This window comes from Chanos chanos, chromosome 9 (genome assembly GCF_902362185.1).
Source record: "Chanos chanos chromosome 9, fChaCha1.1, whole genome shotgun sequence".
In the NCBI taxonomy this organism is placed as follows: domain Eukaryota; kingdom Metazoa; phylum Chordata; class Actinopteri; order Gonorynchiformes; family Chanidae; genus Chanos; species Chanos chanos.
In genome coordinates, this window is record NC_044503.1 from 8,817,520 (window position 1) to 8,839,852 (window position 22,333).

The following is a 22,333-nucleotide window of genomic DNA, read 5'->3' on the forward strand; positions in this document are numbered from 1 at the left end:
TCCGAAGAAAGAACTGTCCACAGCACAATGTAAATGAATTTCTATTAACAAAATTCCTGGACAGGATTTCTGATAAACTATGAGTTTGAATCCAACTTTCAGCAGATGATCTGTTTATCATTTTCTAGTCTCTTGTCCCTCTGATTATGACACTGCTCCTGATGTAGAACCAGGATATGTGTCTCGGTGAGTTTGACTTAATTGCTGAACCATAGTTATCTCAGTTCATGAATCAAACTTGCAGTATAATTAACAGGTGAATTCATTTAATTACCCATCCTATTTACAGAGATGATAATGCATTGTTTTGTGCATTTGCAATACTAATGTTTTCCCAAAGGGAGAAGGGAGTGGAAAAGACAAAAGCTAGCAGTCATATTTCAGAAGACCAAAGAAGTGTTGGCCCACTAACAGAAAAGACAGCTGCACAGTTGAAGGTCAAAGGTCAGTCAGGTTTTTTTTTTATTTGTTGTTTTTTTGCATCCATTGTCTAATGCTACAGCATTTGTTACTCTCTCTCTGTATTATGGATCTGAACATGTACATGTTTATTGATTGCAGGTGTTGAAATAATGCCCAGAACGCCTTCTCCCAAACATCCACACTCCCATAAGCTATCTGCCAAAATAGAGTCCCTATCTGAGTCAGATGGTGATGAGGAAAGAGGAGAGGTATATTGACTTACCCTATGCATATAATACCTTCAAGTTAACTGCATTTACTTGAAGGCCTTCTCTTGCTCTTTAGACGTTTGATATCTATGTGACCAAGGCCGACTGCCACCCCACTGGAGCCAACAAAGAAACATTTGTGCTGAAAGAGGGTCAGTATGTGGAAGTCCTAGACTCAGCCCATCCCGTGAGATGGTTGATCCGCACCAAACCAAGCAAAACCACCCCTTCCCGTCAAGGATGGGTATCTCCGGCTTACCTTGAGAAGAAAACGAAGGTATGATACTGCCCCAGAGTACATTTGTCCATTATCCATTTTTTATACTAACTGTTTCAATGATCTTCCCCTCAAGGAGCTGTTTTCATTGGCCCAAGAACAAGAGGGAAAAGACACTCCTGACAGAGGAAGGAAAAAGCCAACAAGGAATGAGTTCTGGGAAATTGTTAGGTGAGTCAGACTGACATTGAAAAATACGAAGAGGCTGTATTTGGTTGGAAAGCAGCATGGAAACAAAGTTAGTTGGCATCTGAAAAAAGGCAAAAAATCTCCAGTGTCCCAGGCATAATGATAATAATTGTAATTTTGCCTGCTTATAAGCATCTGTTTTTGTCTTATGTCTCTTTTTGCCCATGTGGCTGTTTTGTATTCGGTGCTCAAGCATCTAACTCCCCCTTGTCTCTTCTCAGCCAATTGATCAATGGTCTTCTCGACGGAGAAAAAGAATTTGTAGAGGAAATTAGCTTCTTCGTGGGTCACCACCTACAATACATCGAGACAGGCTCTCATGTTCCTCTCACTATCCTCAGTCAAAAAGAGTACATATTCCGCAATATCAGAGACATTGCCAACTTCCACAAAAGGTACAGATCAATTCAACTTATTATCCACTTTTCCGTTCAGTTTTCCAGTTCGTGGAATAATCCAGAAAAGACACTCATGCTCTTTAAACATTTACATGTGCTTTGTTGAATCTTCGTAAAAAAAACAACTGCTTTCCTCTATCTTACAGGCTTCTTCAACCCAAACTAAGGGAGTGCACCACAGATGATGATGTGGCTATGTGCTTTGTCAGCCATGCCTCAGACTTTGAGATGTATCTTCAGTACATGCTGAGTCAGTCACAAGCAGAAGCATACATCTCAGATAAAAACACACAGCATTTCTTCAAGGTATTGGCAAAATAGTACTTTCAAACTATCTAAAAGCAAAAAGTAATGGAAGTAGCTGGGGTTTACGACTGAGAGTAAATACATTTCTGTAACAGTGTTCGTTCCATGTCAGTTCATCTTGTCCTATTATACATAAGGATTGAAAGCTTAATGTTTATTCCAGGTAGTATAACATCAAGACAAAACATTAACATGATACCCTGGCCTCCTCATTTGTTCTCTGTCATTGTGCTTCAGCAATATGTAGACATTGAACTGAGCCATCTGAGATACAGAGTCTGCAGTGTCAGCACCTATTTACAGAGACCTTTGGAGAGAATACAAACATATAAGACCCTGCTCAAGGTTAGATCACAGCCCCTTGGTAATCATGAATCACAATAGTACACTGTTATATGAGAAGCAGTACTAAGTGTGGATTTATCCATTTGTAGGAGCTGATTAGAAACAAAGCTAAAAATGGCCAGAGTTGTTGTCTGCTCGAAGATGCCTTTTCAGTTGTGTCCAGCTTGCCCTGGCGTGCAGATAACTTGCTGCACATGTCCATGATAGAGAACTACCCTGCACCTCTACAAGCACTCGGAGAGCCAGTTCGTCAGGTACTCCATTTGTATTTCCGAAGTTATTAGCCTAGACTGTTTAGACCACTCCCAGCATATACCAGCGCCATCTGTAAGTAATGTTTAGTGTTCTGATTAATTACAACTATGAATTACCGATATGCTGGGTGTTTCACTCAACAGGGCACTTTTACTGTTTGGGAAGATTCTCCTGGAACCAAGTTATCCCTCAGAGGGCATCACCGCCATGTCTTTTTATTCAAAGACTGTGTCATTTTCTGCAAATTAAAGAGAGACCCGAGCACACATACAGAGGCTTATATATTCAAGACCAAAATGAAGGTACAATTTATGTTACATGCTGACGCCCAAACATTGTGCCAGATAATCAACTTCATAAGGGGAAAAAAGGGTTCAAATCGATCTAGTTTGCATTGCACTTTTGGCATTAGAACTTGTTACAAAGCAGCACAACAGATGCTTTGGCTCAACTTTTGTAGAGTATGTCCAGAATGTTGCTGGCAAGAACTAAAAAACAGCTGAAACACAGAATCAACAGAGCTAAGCAGATGCACCTGTGAGTACTTAGGTCTCTTGACTTTCTCATAGTTAAGCGATGTTGATGTGAAAGACACGGTGGAGGTGGATGACAGAGCTTTAGGGCTGTGGCATGAACATCGGGGCACAGTGAGGAAGATCACCTTGTTGGCTCGCTCCATTCTCCTCAAACTGTCCTGGCTGAAAGACTTCAGAGAGATACAGCAAAACAGCAAGCTCCCTGCCTGGAGTGAGTAATACTGACTTTATCAAAACATAATATGACATTAATGGTATAACTGAGTATAAGACTAATCAGTTGACTGGTTCACTGTTCGCATTTTCAGGCGCTCCATGCTTTGAACTACCTCTTGCTGACTCTACAACGAAGCTTGGACAGACTGTGAAACTTGCCTGCAAAGTCACTGGAGCTCCAAAACCAGTTGTAAACTGGTACAAAGGTGAATACATGCTATCTTATTGAAGACTTTACACAGAACTCTTGATTGAGTGATAATTGTAAGCTTGTTTTTGGAGTTGTGGAGAACACCTACATACAACCAAGTAAGACTCTCTGGCCTTTTGCTTTTCTTAGATGGTTTTGCGGTGAAGGATGATGAACATCATATAATTTCTGAGGGGAACACTGGTGCCTGCTATCTTGTCTTGACCAACAGCACCATAGAAGACTCGGGCCAGTACATGTGCTATGCTTCCAACCCCATGGGCAATGCCAGCACACTCGCTAAGATTGTGGTGAATGGTGTGTTTCTGTTAGAATCAGATTTGTTTGATGAGTTCAAGTGTATGGTGAAATGTTTAATGCAATGAAAAGGTGTAAAAGGAGTGAAAAGACCAGATCTCTAAAATATGCATACTTTGCAGTTCCTCCAAGCTTCACATCTAAACTGCAGAACACCCAGCTGGTGAACGGCCAGGACATGCAGTTTAGGTGCTCCACAGAAACGACTCCCTTCCCTAGAGTCAGGTATGCTTTGTGGCTTTGAAATATTAGTTTTTGGGGTTTTTTTATTCAATTATCACGTACATGTGTATTTACTTGTGTGGATTATTCGATAAGCTGATACGTTTTCATAATTTTTGCAGATGGTTTAAAAATGGCAAGCAGCTTGAGGATGGGAAGAAATATCAAATTCAGGGCGATGTATTTACTGGAGTTCTTGTGCTCACCATAAAGAATTCTGGAGAGGCAGACCTGGGTCAATATGAATGTGAGGTACTTGGAATACTACCCTCTGTGACTTTTCTACTCACAAAACGTGCCCCTTGTGGTAAAGGATTTGGTGTGGTATATAGTAGAGTATAAGTATCTGCTTCATGTGGCTGCTATTTGACTACTGGCTCACTTCGTGTGTCCTATATCTGCACATTTTTATGACCATGTTCTATATTCTTGACTCTGTAGCTCTGGAATGAGCATGGCAGTGCCAAGTGTAAAGCTACGCTGTGCTCTGCATCCACCACGGTGACGGACACAACCCTGGACCAATCAGAGCCCACTGCTACCCCAGGTAGGGATATACATACAAGAACAGGTAACTGCACTATGATGTTTTTTATTTTGAGGGTCGGCAGGGGTGTTAATGGTTATTACATGTATGTTAGTCTTAAACATTTTATAAATATTATTGAAGTAGATTTGGAAATAAAAGAGTAGGATATATGATATATTACTAGCATAGTCAATCTCCTTTGGGAAATAGTATAAATCAGAGTTTAGTTTCAAGAAATGAAACTGATTAATGACCACTATTTAACCTGTTGAATATTTCGTCTTTACTGTGTTTTTCTTCCTTTTTTGCTGAAATCTTGAACGTCACTAAGTGAAAATAAAGATTCCGCTCACTGAAGTGCTTTTCATGAAGTGAGATGCGATCGTCTTTTTTTGTGCGTGTGTGTGTGTTATGGCGTGGGGAGATCTTTAGTGGTCCCAAATTGGCTTGAAGGAGCACATACCACAATCACATCCTGTTCCCCATTTGCCTCTGGTCCAACATCAGTCATCCTCTCATGTTCAAATCAGGTTCTTTCATCCCCAGACACCCTCAATCTCATTCCATATGTCTAACCCTTTGGCATGGGGCCTGTAATCTGGAAGCCATGAACAACCGAGAGAACATACATATTAATGAAAAATACATTAATATATATTGAGTAATATTTGCTTGTTTTTTGTATGTGTTTTTTCATGTATTCAATTTCCCATGATTAACTGTGTTGGAAGAAATCAGTATGTGATCTTGGAAGGGTTTTAGAGTTGTTTAAAACCATGGAAGATTACCAAGAGCATTTCTTATGATCAAAGAAGCATGTACTCACCTATGTTTTCCTTCATTCCATCAAAAGCCCAGTATACTGACCACATATTCCTCCTTCGTCTGTGTTACATACAAATATTTGATTATTCATAGTGTAATACAATATAATCTTAAAATGCCATTTCTGTATACTTTTAAAGTATTACATGTCTTTTAGTGCATGCCATTGGTACAGAGAATGCTGTAGAATTCTTCATCATACCTAGATTTCCATACCTCCTCATCTATCAGAATGCACTTTATGCTACAGTTCACATGTGTGGCATAAGTGGTTCATCAGTGGCTTTTGGATACCTGTCAGTCATGTTCATTCACACATCCTCTTTGATCCCATACTCTCCATCCCACTTCCTTTTTAGTCCCAGAACAGGAGACTAAAGTGCCAATCAGAGCCATCATCATGTAAGTGTCCTATGTTCATGAATACAGAGACGCCCTGCTCTGTGCATGTTACTTCATCCTTCCCTTTTATATCTATGTCTGTCTCTTTCTGCCTGTCTCTCCATCTGTGTCTTTCTGTGTCTGTCTGTGTCTCTCTTTCTTTTCATCTCTTTATCTGTTTCTTTTGTCACCTGTGCATGCCAAGCTAACAGCACCATTCCTCTCAACTGAGCTGGTTATGTGCTTGGACTCAAGCGCTCCAGGAGGGCTCCACGCTGCTTGCCCTCCTATGCTACAGGCATATGTTTCTGTTTTGTGATGATATATGCTTTTTTTGCAATTGCAAAAATCTTGCGTTTTCATGCAAGACATTTGTGCTCCAGTTAAGCGTAAAGGTAAGCTCTCATTTTCCACCACTATTAATAGTTTAATTGTGTAGAGGACTTGTTCAGTAACATAGACCTCAGCACATATGAGGAGGTAAATTTAGTGAATTTAGTTCAGAGCAGAATATTTGACAAATCAGATCCTGCCAAGTGAATGTAACATTATAAATGTAATATTATTAATCTCTTTGTATTGCCACATTTAGGGTATGAAGATGTCCCAATAATGACAGAATAAATTTGTCTTGTATCAGACTACCTAAATGATTAGTCATGGGCAGATAATAGGGCCCAGTAGGCATACTGACAACTGAGAGATGGTAAGTAATCTTACTCTGCCTGCAGAGTCGAGCTCCGAAAGCTGGTCTGGTACCTTGGTCAAAAACTGGCTCCAGATGGACTTCAGTCCAACTTCCATCTGCAAATTGCTCCTCCAGCCTGGATACCCTGAGCAGTGAGTCTTTTATAGCAACCACGCTCAGAGTTTCTGTTTCATCACAAGATCACTTTAGATGAGCTGTTCAAAATCTATCCACCAAAAACCAGCATTATGATACTATATACCCCAAATAAAACGGTTTTCTAAGCAGAGCTGCCTCTGGTATTGGAGAAGCTCAGACTGATAACACAGTCATGGCAGGAGAGGCACTGAAGGATGTAGAAGAGGAATGGGCACAAGTAAAACCCGAGAAGAAACCACTGGTCTCGGATTCAGAGGAGGAAATTTCAACATGTAAATGTGTAGTTTGATGTGTGGTCCCAAACAATTACACCATTACAAATTACATTTGTAAAAAGACAAATTTCACTTAGTCACCATTTTGTGTTTCCTCAGGTCCACCCTGTGTTCATGTACCTACAGAGGACCTGTGTATCAGGCCTGGCCAGCCCGCAACATTTACTGCCATCATCACCGGTCAACCTACACCAGAGATTCACTGGTATAAGGTACATTATAGGTGTAGTTTACCACTATTGATGGCCTCTGTTCATAGCTAATGAATAATAATTTATAGAACACTTTGCTGAAGTAGTCAAAGCAATATGCGGATATCAGGCTTTATTTAAATACCACGGCCTGTAGTGTATTTGGAAAATACACTAGTTATTTTGAAATTTTGATTGATATGTTTATATGTCTTTTACTTCCCACAAATTGTTGTGAGGAACCTATTTAATATTTATCTCTCCTGTGATTGGAGGATGGGGTTGAAGTCTTAGCCAGTGAACATACAGAGGTAGTCCAGAAAGGGGCCCGCTGCTCTCTTACTTTGCTGGGCACGGACTGTGAGGACTCTGGCACCTACACTTGTTCAGCCAAGAACAGCTTAGGACAAGCATCCTGCCATGCCCAGCTCACAGTAAACACAGGTTAGAACTCACCATAGACCAAAAGCACCATTTGAACTTTTTGCCCTTGAAATTCATCACACTGATGAAACAACATGTATTTCACAATACAAAACAAAAAAAAAATTGCCTTCGGGTAATTTTTTGTAACACACTGGTCGAGCGATTGAGTTTTCATGATTTTGTCCAGTTTCAGAGGAGCTTGAAGAGGAAAGACAGGTAGAGTTAGGAAAAAGGCGGAAGCTGCACTCTGTCTATGATGTCCTTGAGGAGATCGGAAGGTAATACCAGCTATTTGGGAAGATGTGGTTGATTTTACGATAAGCTCTGATTTAGCTTCAGAAAATAAACCCATTCACTGTGTTTCGTCTGTGAATAGAGGCACGTTTGGGTTGGTGAAGAGAGTCACCCATAAGGCAACTGGAGAGGACTTTGCTGCTAAGTTTCTCCCCCTAAGGAGTAGCACCAGGACGAGGGCATTCCAGGAGAGAGATCTGCTGTCTCGCCTGGCCCATCGCAGGATCGCCTGTCTATTAGACGTTTTCTGCACTCGCCGCACACTGGTCCTTGTCATGGAAATGTACACTTCCCTTTTCTTTCAAACTTGTCGTTCATCTGTTTCATCTGTGTGATGGGCATGCTGTTCTTTAGAAATCTCCTCAATTTAGCTATTTATGTATCTTTGAAAATATCTTTTTACCGCATAGCTGCTCCAACCAAGGACTGCTTGATCACTTGTTATCAAAGGGGTCAGTCAAAGAGAGACAGGTATCAAATGAAATTCATTCTTACAATGGGAAATTTTATGTTAAGTTTTGTTAGCGTAGTGCAGCGTAAGGGATGTATGATACATTTGTTTGATTGCACCAGATCCAGCTGTATATTCAACAAATACTGGAGGGGATTGGTTACATCCACAGCATGAACATTCTACACCTGGATATCAAGGTAAGTGACTGTCAGCACGACTTAATGACCAAAACATTTAAATACACCACTAGTATGTCAATTCATACCTTAGAATTATTAAGTATATAAGTATATAATTACATATTGTATGGCACACTATATATGGTCCTTAATTAGAGATGATAGGATATTCACAGTAAATCTTGTTCAAATTTAATTGTACAAGAGTAACACCCAAAGCAAACAGTCAAACCCTAAAAAAGAAAACTCTTAATGATTTTAACTTCATAAATGGATAATAGTGCCAGACCTGAAAAGTAATATAATGAAAGTGAAAAGGATGCTGTCCATGGTGCTGATGTGTACCAGCTGCCCTATTTGTGTCTAAAAGTTGCTCCATATGGCCTGTTCCTGAAATCAGAATCCTTACAAAATGGTTTGCTATATTGCTTTAGGTCTAGAATGTACCGGCACACCAACTAAAGCATTTATGGTCACTCTACAAAAAGTCAATACTCAATACATCTTTTATGAGTTTGTAACATCCTGGTGAGAAGATCTAAGCCATCTGACAAATATTATAGATTAGGTAAAGTTTAAACACAGTATGTAACGATACATTTCCTTTGACTGAATTTTAAATTCTACCTCATCAGACAGACAACATTCTCATGGTATCTGCTGAGAAAGAGGAGGTCAAAATTTGTGACTTTGGATTTTGCCAAGAGATTGATATTTCCCGACACCAGTACAGCAAGTTTGGGACACCAGAATTTGTGGCCCCTGAGATTGTTCACCAGGAGCCTGTCACTGCAGCAACTGACATCTGGTAAATGAAACTTGGTGCATTTTGGTGACATCAACGAGAAATTCAAACAGCCAGACCATTATTTACATTTCATAAAATGTGATTTCTGCAGCTCAATGTAAACATGCATGTTTTATGTTTTTGTCTAGGTCTGTGGGTGTTGTGGCCTATTTGTGGTAAGCACTCATAACGTTTACATAGCCAATGATTGTAAGTGAATAGGTTCTGGCAGTCTATGAAAAAAGACAAATAAACACACACTTTTACAGGACGAATCTTTCTAGGGAACCTTTTCACAGCTCTCTGACACTTCTTTGTATCTTATTTTGTACATTTGGTAATGTACGTGGTACATCGCTGGCTTTGCCTTGGCAGCCTGACATGCCATTGTCCATTCTTTGGCGAGAATGACCGAGAGACACTCAGGAGAGTTGCAGAGGGAACACTGTACTGGGACATCCCTGAGGTCACCAGCAGGAGTAGTGAGGCGCAAGACTTCCTACACATAGTTTTGCAGCCAGACCCTGAGTAAGATGCATGCCTGTATTTGAGTGAGTGTGCATGAGTCACTATTGGAGTAGATCATATTATTTATGTTACTTAAATGACACTGTATCACTTTGCTCAGGATGCGCCCATCAGCCTCTGAGTGTCTGAGCCACGAATGGTTTCAGGTAGGTACTGTCTGAAGCTGCTTTACAGAATCTTTTAGGAGGTGGGGTTTGTGGTGTTGTCTGAAAGGAGTTTGGTCCATTTGATACTCATATCATTGGTGCAAGAATGTTTTCTGTGTTGTCCCCAGGATCAGTATAGAACTCAAGAACCAGATGATATCAACACGAAAAAACTAAAATCTTTTGTCTTGAGAAGAAAATGGCAGGTAAGTCAGTCGTTTACGACCAATTCCATTAAAGTTTTCATTTTACTTTCTTTCAGTCACACAATGGTCACACCACATCAAATTAATCATGAATACTCTTCTATATTTCTTGTCCTTGGCACCTGTCTTTTTTTTCTCTGGCAGCGCTCTCTGACCTGTCTGGGCTCTGTGCTGACTCTGAGGTCCATCCCTGAGCTTCTGGAGGCTCCCTTGTGTGAGATGTCTGTTACTGCACCAAGAGACACTCAGGAGCCCAGCAGCACCTCCCTCAGCAGTGGCTCCTCCTCAGAGTACGATGAGGCCGATGCTTGGGAGTTCTTCCAGCAGTGCAGTCAGGAGGAGGACGACGACTGGGAGGAAGAGGAGGAGGAAGAGGAAGAAGAAGATGACCCTTATTCACACAGGGCTCTGTCTCTGACACCTCTTGCAAACGTTAGCAGGGATCAAGAGGACATAGATTTGGGCAGAGACCAAACTCGGAGAGGTGCAGTAATGTTTCCTGCTGAAAGACAGTCAAGTGAGACGTCTACGCTCTCCCCAGAGCCAGTAACTAGGCAGCTGCAAGACAGCAGCCCATCTCTGTACCTATCTGAGGGGGATGAGGGTTTGACCGGAGAGACCCGCATCCCCAGAGGCAGCTTGATTAAGAGTACATTCTACAGCAGCTCTCAGCAGCTCTCTCCCATGTCAGCCCGACACATGATGCTGCGGGACAAGCTCCATACAAAGCGTCAGGATAGGGGCCGCAAGCCCCTGAGATCCAGCCTCTCAGGCCGTCTCAATGAGCCCCTCATAGAGTACGTGGAGGACTCAGCGGAGACGGACAGCAATCGCAACCAGAGGAGGGGATCTGTTCATTCTTCGATGCTGAAGTCATGCTCGTTTGATAGTGGGGTGAGTCTCACCCACTCCAATATAAAAACTCAGAGGAGGAGCAGGTCTTTGGATGAGTACTCACGACGTTCTCCAGGCCATACTGAGCGTAGAAAACTTGGGGATGATGATCAGGACTTAAGTCATAGAGATGATTTCACAGATGAAGAGGAAGAGAAAACTCCAGATATCTCTTCACGTAAGATGCCACAACCTATGGCTGTCCCAGAAAGAACAAGCCCAGTTGTTATGGCAAGAGTGAAGCCCAGGACTCATATGCATGGTGAGAGAGGACAGCCAATCGTCTCCAGGCATCAGATACATGAGAGCCACTCACATGTCATGGATGAGGAGGAAAACCCTCAGATGGAAGAGAACCTGGATGGCTCTCAGCTCTCTCTTGCAGAATCTTACGTACTTGAGCATGGTTCAGAAGCATCGAGCAGAGCTGGGTCTTTTGAGGAGCTCTCAGGAGTCCTCTCCCACTTGCGGAGACACTGCGAGGAGCTGTATGATGACCAAGAGGAGCTGTTGGTTGAGCCATCCTCTGGAAAGGCATCACCATACTCATTCCTGCAGGGCTCTGAAGATGAAGAAGAGGAGAGAATCTTTCAACCCCAGACCGTGAAAGAATCTCAGGCACCTTCAAGGCGCCATGACCTCAAGTCGGGAATAAGCAGTATATCCGTGGACAGGGTTGAGGTTCCTTTTAGACGAAGCTCCTCTGCAGTCCCAGATAAACCTCAGAGACCTGGCTCAGAGGCCAAAGAGATCCTGCAGCGGCATGCCTCAGCCCCGGCCTTGCAAGCCAAACCCCCCACAGGGAAATCTGCCAAATCTGGACTGATGAAAATATTCCGCAGGCAATCTTGGACAGGTCATTCGTACTCCCAACCAGAGAGCCCTGAGAAAAGGAAAACTGAGGGGACATCTTCACAACCAAGAACTCCTCTCCTGAGCCTGAGGAAGAAGATGAGAGCCTCAGCCTCCAGCCTCACTAAACTTTTTACCAGACAGTCCAGTAAAGAGGAGAAGAAAGGAGGTTAGCAAAAAATTATAAAGAATATGTGCTGATGGAAAAATATTAGTGAGTATTAATTCATTCAGTTGAGGTGAAAACAATGGATTTTTCAATCTATTATGGTAAAAACAGACAGATAGATAGATAGATAGATAGATAGATAGATAGATAGATAGATAGATAGATAGATAGATGGATGGATAGACACATTTCCATATTTTCTATATTACTCATGTTGTGTCATATGTATTCTCTTTGACCTTCCAGGTCCAATAGTGAAGAGCACCTCTCCAATTCCAACAGAGAAAAAAAGCCACACGGCTACCTCGACTTCAGGAACCACAGCTGGAAGCCCACAGAAGAAGACCAAATTGTTTTCCCTTAAAGTGCCTATCTTCAAAAAGACAAAAGGTATGAAGAAGTGGAGAGAAGGGGTAAATGAGATGACTTTCCGTATGAAGGTTTGTGTGTGTCAGTGTCTTTCAATTGTCTTTCTTGTTTTCTGTGTGCTTCTCCAGAGTTGCCACCTCGACCCTCCAGACCAGATGTCATTCAGCTGGCAGATGGTGGAGCTCTTTTGTTGTGGAAACCCATACCGTCCAGTGACCTAGTGGCTTACTGCATACAATACAATGTTAATGGTAAGAAACCAAAAAACAAAGGTTTTACTGCAAAAAAATAAAAATAAACAAGCCCAAAGAATGCAACATTTCTTGCTTGGCTGACCACCTTTCCGCCATGTTTATTACTAAAGAGTAATAAACAGACACTTTGTATTAAGATTGTGTTGTGTTGTGTTGTGTTGTGTTGTGTTCCACTCATTATCAGGAGGGGAGTGGAAATCACTGTCAGAGAACATAACAGATACCTGCTACACAGTCAGCCCCTTACCCAGAGGCCCAGGGTATGTCTTCAGAGTATCCTGCATCACCAAAACAGGCCCTGAAGCTTTCAGTGACCCCTCACTGCCTGTCTTTATGGGAACATCTTACGAAGGCAAGGAATGATGAACATGGAATGATAATATGGCTAGTTTAGCAACAGGTTCTCCTGAAAAGAAGCAGGAAATTCAAAAGTATAATGAGGCACTGAGCCATAAGTGGAACAAATCTTCTTAGCTAACCTGCAGCTAAGCCATATTTTACGTGACAGGTCCTTTACTTCTTGCAGACTCCCACATTCCTCTCATTCAAAAGGAATCGGTTGGGTCAAAGTTCACAGTGCTGATCGGGCCAGGCCCTCGGAAAGCTTACACTTTCCTCTCCGAGATCAACAGGTAGGGGGCTGTCTATTTCTATTTCTTATACATTTGCTTATGTCCCATGAAGACCTCCTAACTTCGCCTACCTTTAAACTGCCAGTCAGCTACTGGAGATGTAGGAAGAATAATAAAAAATACAAGCAAAAGATAACTGAATCTTACAGGACAGTCTTGTGTTTTGGGCACAGGGGTCGTTTCAGTGTGGTGATGCAGTGTCAGGAAGGCAGGAACCAGCAACTGCTGGCTGCAAAGGTGACACCTTTCAAACCCGAGCAGAGGCAGTTGGTACTGAGGGAGTATCAGCTATTGCGGAGGCTGAACCACCCCCATCTGGTGCGCCTCCATACTGCTGTTCTCACCCCTGAGTGTCTGGTCCTGATTGAGGAGCTGTGCTCTGGTCGAGAGCTTCTCTACAATTTAGCGGAAAGGCAAGCACTCTGCCTATGAATCCTGAGCTGTATAGTACTCAACATCTTATGAATTTGTCTGTCCGTGTCCTAGAAGATTTGACTAAAACACTCCAATACAGAAATATGAGATTTACTTTTACTTTTTTGTTCCTTAGGGATCTGTATGCTGAGATGCATGTGAGTGAGCTGCTGAAGCAGATTCTGGGTGGAGTGGACTATCTGCATAGCCGTCGCATAGTTCACCTGGACCTCAAATCAGACAACATGCTGGTGACTGATCGTAACATAGTGAAAATTGTAGATTTTGGTTCTGCTCAAACATTTACCCCAGGACAGACACTGAACATCGAACACATCAAAGAACTAACCGAGAACAAAGGTAAAGTCAGTAAAAGTAATTCTGCAGTAATTTATTAAACATTTTTGTTTTAGACTGTAATGCTGAGTATAACGCCAAAATTCTCTCTACCCAGACACCTTTAGAGTCTCTAATCGATTTGATTTAATTAATTAAAATTAATTTATGAAGGATATCTTTTATCTATCTGTTATGTTTGTCAGTTTACATTGTCCTTCCCAAAGCTCCTGAAATCTTGGAAGGTCAAGGAGTTGGACCCGAAACAGATATCTGGGCTGTTGGTGTTTTAGCTTTTACTATGTGAGTACATTTTCAATTAATTTTACTAAACTGCATATTATTGGTAATTATTATTTTATTATTGTGAATCGTGTACATCTGAGCAGCAAAAGCAGACAGCTATCTTGGCAAATGTAGTACATCTTTGTGTTGTCATTTTTTTCTTTCTTTACTTCTAGACTCACCCCTCTTTTTAAAACTAAACTTCTTTGCTCATTTCATGTATTATTTCATATTCATTTTCCTAAGGCTGAGCGCAGATAGTCCATTTCATGCAGACCTGAACTGGGAGAGGGATCGCAACATCAAGAAAGGCAAGATCCAGTTTGGTCGATGCTATCCAGGACTGTCTGAGGGTGCCATCAACTTTATGAAAAATGCCTTGAACTGCAAAGCCTGGTAAAACACTCAAAAACGTCAACTCTTTACTGCCACATTTAAATTGTACTTATAATGTACAATAGTTACACATCCACCAGCTGCATGTTTAGTCCCTAGCAACTTATTACCAATTTTTTTTTAATTGGTTTCTTTTTTTGTTAAATGTGAAACTACATCAAGCTTTGGGGTTAATGAATCCTCATCAACAATGAAGGTATTTTAACGAGCTTTCCATGGTTATTTGTTTAGGGGAAGACCATCTGCTGCAGAATGCCTCCAGAATGCTTGGATCCAAGGGGAGCGTTCGCCGTCCAGTCACAGAGACTCTGTTGTCTGCTTCTCCACAGACAAGCTACAGGCATATCTTAGGGAGAGGGAAGTCAAGCGTAATCACGTGCGCACCAAAATAAAACTCCCTTTCTCCTAAATAAGACTGTGCAAAACATTTATCAGTATTTATCAGCAAGCCAACAGAGTTCTCCTTACGATGAAATTCATCCAAAGAAACTTAAAAAAAAAAAGCCTGTTGTCGAAAAAATGGGAAAACAGTGTATGTTCTTGAACTCAGATATTAGCCAGTAGTTTCAGACACTTTACACAGTAACTGGATTGCAGAGGTATGGTTTTTCTTACAAGTGAAAATGATGTTTTATGAAGAGTTTCTTACTTTTTATGGTCATGTTATTTAACTTTTCTGTATGTACCTTAACACTATAGAAATATGTGTCATGTACATATAGATCCATATGGTATGTTTGTGGTGGTATTTAGTAATATTTATACTTAAGGCTTAACAAATATATAATAAATCAGCATGCATTAAATCTCCTAGTTCTCAAGAACTGTTTTAACAGTACATTTAACATGCTTACTGGTGTTAAAACTTACCAAATAAAATTTTACAGTATTCAGTAATAACGTTATCATATTATATTATAATTACTTATTTCTGATTCATCTGTTAATAATAAACATCACATCTATATCAGGAAAATTTTCTTTTGATTGCACTGCATGATTTCTTGTTTTTCTAAAAAAAAAAAAAAAAATGCAATGGGCGGTGAAGCATTAAAATGTTAGACACAGCTTGTTTAAGCAACAAAAGTATAAGCAACAAAAGTGATACATTTGAGCACTGAACAGTTTCTTTTCTGCATATAAGGGTTTTTTGAAAAGATGTGCTTTTTCTTCTGAACATGGAGTGGACAGAGCAAATAATGTTGTAATGATAAAATGATTAAAAAAAAAAAACTTATTGTATCTTTATATGTTCCCTGTAGTATTGTAGATTTTATGTAGCTGAATAAACAGCTGGAAAACAAACGGACTCGTGGAAAGTAAAATTGGGTGTACTGTATTGCAATGTATTGCATTTGGAAGCGTTAATGCTCGTCTCCGACAATACAGCTGGCAAACTCCAAGCCAGTAGATGGCGAGCATCGCAATTAGTATGCAGGAACATATCCCGACACAAAGGAGAAGAATTTCTCCGGCGTTTCATTGTGAGACGCGCTAGCTTGTTAGCTAGCATTGTATTTTACTAATAATCTCGGCTTGGCTTCTCTAATCAAAAAGGTACGTGTATCTGTCAAGAGTACGTAAAAGTAAGAGTAAGTCAGTGGTATTGATAAATAAGTTCTTTTGGAATCACAAACAAGTATGTCTTAAGACAAGAAGCGACGTAGCGATTCCCGCCTAGCTCGATTTGCTGGCTAGCTAGGAGGGATGAAGCGATACATGCGGATAGCCCATATAGCTGTATCCTATCCTGGCTAACTAGCGTAGTTAACAGTACTCCAGTTGATTAACCAGAGGGAGTTTGGAGGTTTCGTTCATTATTAGTGGTTCAGGTCTTTGGTTCTTGAAGAACATTCAAGAAGCTCCACAGTCTTCCGAAGCGACTGGCAAGGCTTGTCAAATACATGCCGAAGCAAAGAAAGCATCGTAACGGCAAATGAACGGATAAACTAACCTAACCAGTCAGTGCTAGTTTGTAAATGTTAGCTTGCATTTAATAACAGAGAAATTTCTTTATCTAGTTTATTTATTTCCACACGCTGTTGTCGTATTGAGAACTGTCAATCACCAGTTTGTCGTTGGTGTCTCAGGTTTGTCTTAGGATGTTTCTGAGCATTCGCGATGTGATGTTGGTATCAATCAGAATGCTGTATCTACCTGTGTTATCAGTGTCAGGGCACCAAAATCGCAACGTTCCAAGTCCTCGAGTCGTATATTAGTAATTTTTTTCCAGGAACGGGTTTCAGGGCTGTTGCCCACCAGCTGAAAGACGCGTCTGTTATCAAACACAGTTATTCATGACTCACACACTCTACCCAAACAAAACTGAATTAGCCTAAGTTCAGTGTTCTGTGTTTCAGACCATGGCAACGGGCGCTGATGTGAGAGATATTCTAGAGTTGGGAGGAGGAGACAATGATGCAGGGCCAATCAGCAAAAAAGATATCATCAATTCAGACAAGGTAAGATTTTACTTATCCACTCATACACAGAACTGTAGAAATGGGCTAAACTCTCAGCCAACTGCTGCAGATACTTTGTTACCTTGACTGTTGCGCTCTTACAGTACTCTTTAAGTCTTGTATTGAGAACCAGTACACAAGAATGAATATGATGCACTAGACAGATACTGACTACTAACATTACAAAAATGTCATCTTTAATTGTGTATTGATAACTATGGCAGACATGTCTAGTATCCCTTTACATACGAAATTAAGAGACATGTTCTCTCCATGTTTGTAACCTTGATCCATGTCTATGTTGTCAGTAGTTAATAATGCGTCGTTCAGGTTATATTCTCTGTTTTTATCATTAAATAATCTAAAATCATTCTTCTGCTTCTCTTAGAAAAAAGCCAAAAAGGCCACAGAGACATTGACTTTCAAGAGACCTGAGGGCATGCATAGAGAAGTCTATGCCTTGCTTTACTCAGACAAGAAGTAAGAGAGGACTTTTTCGACCTAACTGAGAGTTTTCATGACAGTTTAAATATTTCTACACTATCTGACTTTTTAAATAATGCAGCTTGTTGTCTTGCAGAGATGCTCCTCCCCTCCTACCAAGTGATACAACTCAGGGCTACAGGACAGTGAAAGCCAAGCTGGGCTGTAAGAGAGTGCGGCCATGGAAGTGGATGCCCTTCACAAATCCGGCTAGGCGCGATGGAGCTATTTTCCACCACTGGAGAAGGGTTGCAGAAGAGGGCAAGGACTACCCCTTTGCCCGTTTCAATAAGGTAAGGAGAGGAAGCAAAAGAGAGTGAGTTTAAAGAAAAAACTAAAGGGTTTATTTTTGTGGACTTTACATGTTATTTCTGTTTACTACGGTCGTTGCTGTTGTTGTAACGTGTTGTGCTTGTTTCAAGACTGTTCAGGTGCCTGTGTACTCGGAGCAGGAATACCAGATGTATCTCCACGACGACGGGTGGACCAAAGCTGAGACAGATCACTTGTTTGACCTGTGTAAACGCTTCGACCTGCGTTTCATCGTCATTCACGACCGCTACGACCACCAGCAGTACAGAGTAACCATGCCTATTTTAATAATCAAGACAAACCATGTTTCTATTTGTTCCTCTAAACCTGTCAGTGAGCCAAAACTATGATGCAGATAAGAGCCTCAACATACACTGCTTTCAGCATTTTTTTTTTTTTTTATCTGGCTGCATTATGATGATTTGTGATTTTTTTTTTCTTAGAAACGGTCGGTGGAGGACCTGAAGGAGCGTTACTACAACATTTGTGGCAAACTCACAAAGGTCCGGGCGGTCACAGGGAGCGAACCCAAGATTTACATATTCGATGCAGGTCATGAAAGAAGAAGGAAGGAGCAGCTAGAGAGACTGTTCAATCGTACCCCAGAACAGGTGAGAGAGAAAAAAAAAACAAGTCCTTTTGACATGTCTGAGGTGATTTGAATCGCTGATATTCAGTGCAGCGTGTAGTGAGATTTTTTGATTTGTGGGGAACTTTGGTAAAATAAGACTTAACATGTTTACTATGTAGATGACCTCTAGGTGGCAGCCAATCCTCATATTTCTTTTCTGTTCAGGTTTTTTGGACGTGGTTGCTATAAGGTCCAGATGTCTAAAGTATTGTGGGCTTGTGATTTTGTGGTCCTGAAAACACTTTTTTTTTTCTTTTCACTTCTGAACCTTCTCTGTTGAGCTCGTTCATGGGTGCTTACATACTGTATATTCCTGTAAACCTGGCTATGAGCCCTCAATTTCACCCACAACGCAATTCTTTGTTTCTCCTGCAGGTGGCAGAAGAGGAATACCTGATTCAGGAGCTGAGGAAGATTGAAACCCGTAAAAAAGAAAGAGAAAAGAAAGCTCAAGACCTGCAGAAACTCATCACAGCAGCAGACACCACCACAGAGATGCGCCGAGCTGAACGCAAAGCCACTAAGAAGAAGCTGCCGCAGAAACGAGAGACAGAGAAACCGGTAATGGCCTCTGACTCTCTCTCTCCCTCTCTCCCTCTCTCTCTCTCTCTCTCTCTCCCTCTCTCTCTCTCTCTCTCTCTCTCTCTCTCTCCCTCTCTCTCTCTCTCTCTCACTCTCTCTCTCCCTCCCTCTCTCTCTCCCTCTCTCTCTCTCTCTCTCTCTCTCTCTTTTACTCGTGGACACAATGTTGCCAGCTCAACTGCAATGTGTCCCCTGGTAAAAATAATACCTGATGTCTGGGACAGTGCACGCTCATTCACCAGGGTCATTAGGGTTATCATCCTGTGTCTGCGCTGGAATTAAATGATTAATATTGGGCATTCAAATTAAAAGTTGAAATAATACAACTTCAGATCTTACGTTAACCATTCCCCGGTGCACCCTCAAATTTCACATAGTCAGGGAAGATCGGTTTCCTGAATTTCCTTTCTTTGCTTGCCTTTATCTTTAACTACACAATAAGAACCAAAGTAGATAGGAATACATTCTCGTTGCGACAGGGTTTTCTCGTTGAGGAGATGAGAAAGTCATTTAGGCGTTCAGTAAATGGCAAGTTTAGAATGGAGTTGTTATTTTTCTGATCGTAACACAGTGCTGTGGGTTAGACATTTTGTTTAATTTTTTTTGCTTGTTTCAGGGATAAAATGTGCAGCCACATGTCTTTATTTTAGATTGAAGTCTTCACTGAAACTTTGGAGAGAGAGAGAGGGAACTCTGTTTTGTGTAGAGCTCAGAAACTTCTTAAAAAAAACGTTCTCATGTATTTCCCTGTCTTCCTTTGTTCGTGTTGATATTTGTGTAAAAATGTATGAATGTCTCTGAACACAGTGTGCTCAGGGTAAGTGTAAGCCAACTTCTTTACTCACCTGTCTGTCTGACTCCCTGTCTCACTCATGCAGACTGTTCCTGAGACTGCAGGAATCAAATTCCCAGACTTCAAATCTGCTGGGGTCACACTGCGTAGCCAGAGGGTAAGTCAGGCTAAACAGTTCGAGAGAACTGCCTCACGAGTCAAGCAAAGCAACTTTCTACATATGAGGAGTCAAAGGATAAATGTGATCCTCTCTATGCTAGAGACACACGGAGTGTGTTTACCGCTCCTCATTAGCCAAAGCTTGATTTATACTGTCACAAGCAGACGAATATTACCATAGAAACAGATTCATCTTTAAGAGTGATGAGGCCAGGTTGTTCTCTATGCAAAAGACATTAAAACTGGGCAAGAAGTGTGTGTGTGTGTGTGTGTGACTCAGATGTTGCCGGTGATTTGTGTACCAGAGCCTGGTAGATAAACACAGTTTGATCTGCCCCTGTGAAGTGCATTTCATGGGTATTAAGTGTGAGAGATTAGGTTACTTGTAGCCAATTTCTCTCATTTCTTTCCAGTGAGCAGTCGTTTGAGATTTAAGGTGCTAATGTTCTTAACGTAATACTGACACCTCATGGAATTCATATCTCGCAGTATTGGCTCCTGGAGGTGCAGTTTAACGATTTGCTGCAAAGGGGGGAAAAGTCTAGATTGAAAGCTTATCAGTAAACATTGACTTCTCATTACTTGTTGTTGGATGGTGTGAATTGTGTGGGTGTTTTTTTTGTGTGTGTGTGTGCGCGTGTGTTTCAGATGAAGCTACCCAGCTCAGTTGGACAGAAGAAGATTAAAGCCATTGAACAGATCCTAACAGAACAGGGAGTAGGTCAGTATACTCCACTGCTGAGTCTGACATTCATTTAAGCAATTTGATTGGCCTGTCCCTGAATCCTTAAATCTTCTCTTTCCTCTTTACTTTTCTTGATAGGTAGGTACATGATAATAAAGAAGTCTAATGAACTTTGTTTTGAGTTACATTTTGTTAAATTGCTTGTCTAAATTTCCTATACCCCCCCCCCCCCCCCCCCCCCCCGGTACAAGTAATATCTGATGTCTGGGACAGTATGCACTCATCCACTTGGGTCATTAGGGTTTTTTGTCCTGTGTTTTTCTATAAAGTTGTTTTTAGTGTATGTTAAGTCATTAGAGCCTATCTGTCTGAGGTTATTCAAAGGGCTTTCTCTCACCGAACTCTCTCGCCGTGTATGCGGTAGATCTGAACCCTATGCCGACAGAGGATATCGTGCAGATGTTTAACGAGCTGCGGAGCGATCTGGTCCTGGTGTACGAGCTGAAGCAGGCGCACGCAAACTGCGAGTACGAGCAGCAGATGCTGCGGCACCGCTACGACGCTTTGCTGAAGGCGGGCGGAGCAGCCACGCCCCAAGGAGAGGGCGTCACGCCCGACGGGCAGGTGTGGCCCGGCGCCGATGACATCAAGACAGAGGCCAAGGAGCAGATCATTGACGTGGTCGGAGCTCCTCTCACACCTAATTCAGTAAGTCACGCTGAGGGAGTCTCTCAGAGTTATCCGAGTTTCGCACACACGAGTCGAAACTAAGTGAGATGATGTCGGAAATATTCTTTACGGGAACGTAAAGGAAAATCTCAGTGGTCAACACGCTTTTGAGTGTTAACCTGTTGAGCCTCTGGTACCAGACGGTGAGGATTAAACTGTGTTGTTCACTCATACACCCTCTGCATGTTTAAAAATGAGCAAGAATATGACTCTGACCTTTTTGTCCTCGTCCTCGCAGCGGAAACGCAGAGAATCGGCCTCCAGCTCCTCATCCATCAAAAAGGTGAAGAAGCCCTGATGTGGATGGATTTTAAAAATCACTTGGACGTATCGTGAAAGGTGGAAAGGTCTCTCAAATCTTGATTAGCGCTTCGCACATCCAACTAGGGACTGCAGGATGGAGTTTGGAAGAGAAGTCATCCATCACTCCCAGGGCAAATGATCAGGCCTTGCAAGGGGGGGGGGGGACCTCCTAAATACAGCCCACACCCACACTCTGTCCACCCTCCTCATCTCTTTAGCCCCTCTTCTTCCTCTTCTTCACTCTGTCCCTTACGTCTGCCGGACTCCACCGTCACCGTGACACAGACCACCACTGACATCCCAATCCATTATTCTCCTTCCACCTCCGTCCCGCCGCTGCGCCCCTGGCCCAGATGAAGCCAGATGAACTGTAAATTGCCCCGGGAGAGCTAATCGGCTCATAGAAACAAGAAAGAAAGTAAGAGAGAAGGAACGAGAGAGAGGACTTCCTGTCTGACTGCTTCAGAGTAAGAGCACAAAGGCAAGCAATGAGGAAAGGCTCGAAATGTGTCGCTGGAATGGGTGTTTTTTTCTGTTGTTGCTGTCATTGTTGTTGTTGTTGTTGTTGATTTTTTTTAAGGGGTTTTTTTTTGTTTTGTTTT

The 22,333-nt window shown here is 41.8% G+C and overlaps 2 protein-coding genes across 3 annotated transcripts in view; both read left to right on the forward strand.

Annotated features, from left to right (window-relative positions):
- obscna (obscurin, cytoskeletal calmodulin and titin-interacting RhoGEF a) overlaps positions 1-15,001 on the forward strand; it is a gene marked incomplete at its 5' end in the record, with an annotated part of 32,335 nt that extends 17,334 nt beyond the window's left edge. The window contains 37 exon segments of the mRNA XM_030784375.1: positions 129-186; positions 341-444; positions 562-671; positions 748-948; positions 1,025-1,119; positions 1,359-1,532; positions 1,682-1,841; positions 2,079-2,186; positions 2,276-2,440; positions 2,585-2,743; positions 3,011-3,188; positions 3,286-3,399; positions 3,534-3,701; positions 3,824-3,926; positions 4,046-4,175; positions 4,365-4,470; positions 6,880-6,992; positions 7,247-7,415; positions 7,558-7,675; positions 7,774-7,974; positions 8,102-8,162; positions 8,265-8,342; positions 8,960-9,132; positions 9,261-9,287; positions 9,487-9,639; positions 9,740-9,785; positions 9,914-9,991; positions 10,136-11,906; positions 12,153-12,296; positions 12,404-12,526; positions 12,714-12,881; positions 13,056-13,161; positions 13,335-13,574; positions 13,712-13,935; positions 14,118-14,214; positions 14,443-14,592; positions 14,824-15,001. Of these exon segments, the coding sequence (XP_030640235.1) occupies positions 129-186; positions 341-444; positions 562-671; positions 748-948; positions 1,025-1,119; positions 1,359-1,532; positions 1,682-1,841; positions 2,079-2,186; positions 2,276-2,440; positions 2,585-2,743; positions 3,011-3,188; positions 3,286-3,399; positions 3,534-3,701; positions 3,824-3,926; positions 4,046-4,175; positions 4,365-4,470; positions 6,880-6,992; positions 7,247-7,415; positions 7,558-7,675; positions 7,774-7,974; positions 8,102-8,162; positions 8,265-8,342; positions 8,960-9,132; positions 9,261-9,287; positions 9,487-9,639; positions 9,740-9,785; positions 9,914-9,991; positions 10,136-11,906; positions 12,153-12,296; positions 12,404-12,526; positions 12,714-12,881; positions 13,056-13,161; positions 13,335-13,574; positions 13,712-13,935; positions 14,118-14,214; positions 14,443-14,592; positions 14,824-15,001 (6,551 nt within the window).
- Positions 15,002-16,955: 1,954 nt separating this feature from the next.
- On the forward strand, positions 16,956-22,266 carry dmap1 (DNA methyltransferase 1 associated protein 1). 2 transcript variants are annotated; one of them, XM_030784827.1, is made up of 10 exons: positions 16,956-17,054; positions 17,443-17,534; positions 17,620-17,830; positions 17,960-18,118; positions 18,293-18,460; positions 18,856-19,041; positions 19,941-20,012; positions 20,663-20,735; positions 21,124-21,407; positions 21,667-22,266. In XM_030784827.1, the coding sequence occupies exons 1-10, from the start codon at positions 16,956-16,958 to the stop codon at positions 21,724-21,726; spliced, it is 1,404 nt and encodes a 467-aa protein (XP_030640687.1). In that variant the 3' UTR covers positions 21,727-22,266. The 2 variants fall into 2 exon arrangements, with proteins under 2 accessions (XP_030640687.1, XP_030640688.1); XM_030784828.1 differs by having other exon boundaries at positions 17,635-17,830.
- Positions 22,267-22,333: the final 67 nt, after the last annotated feature.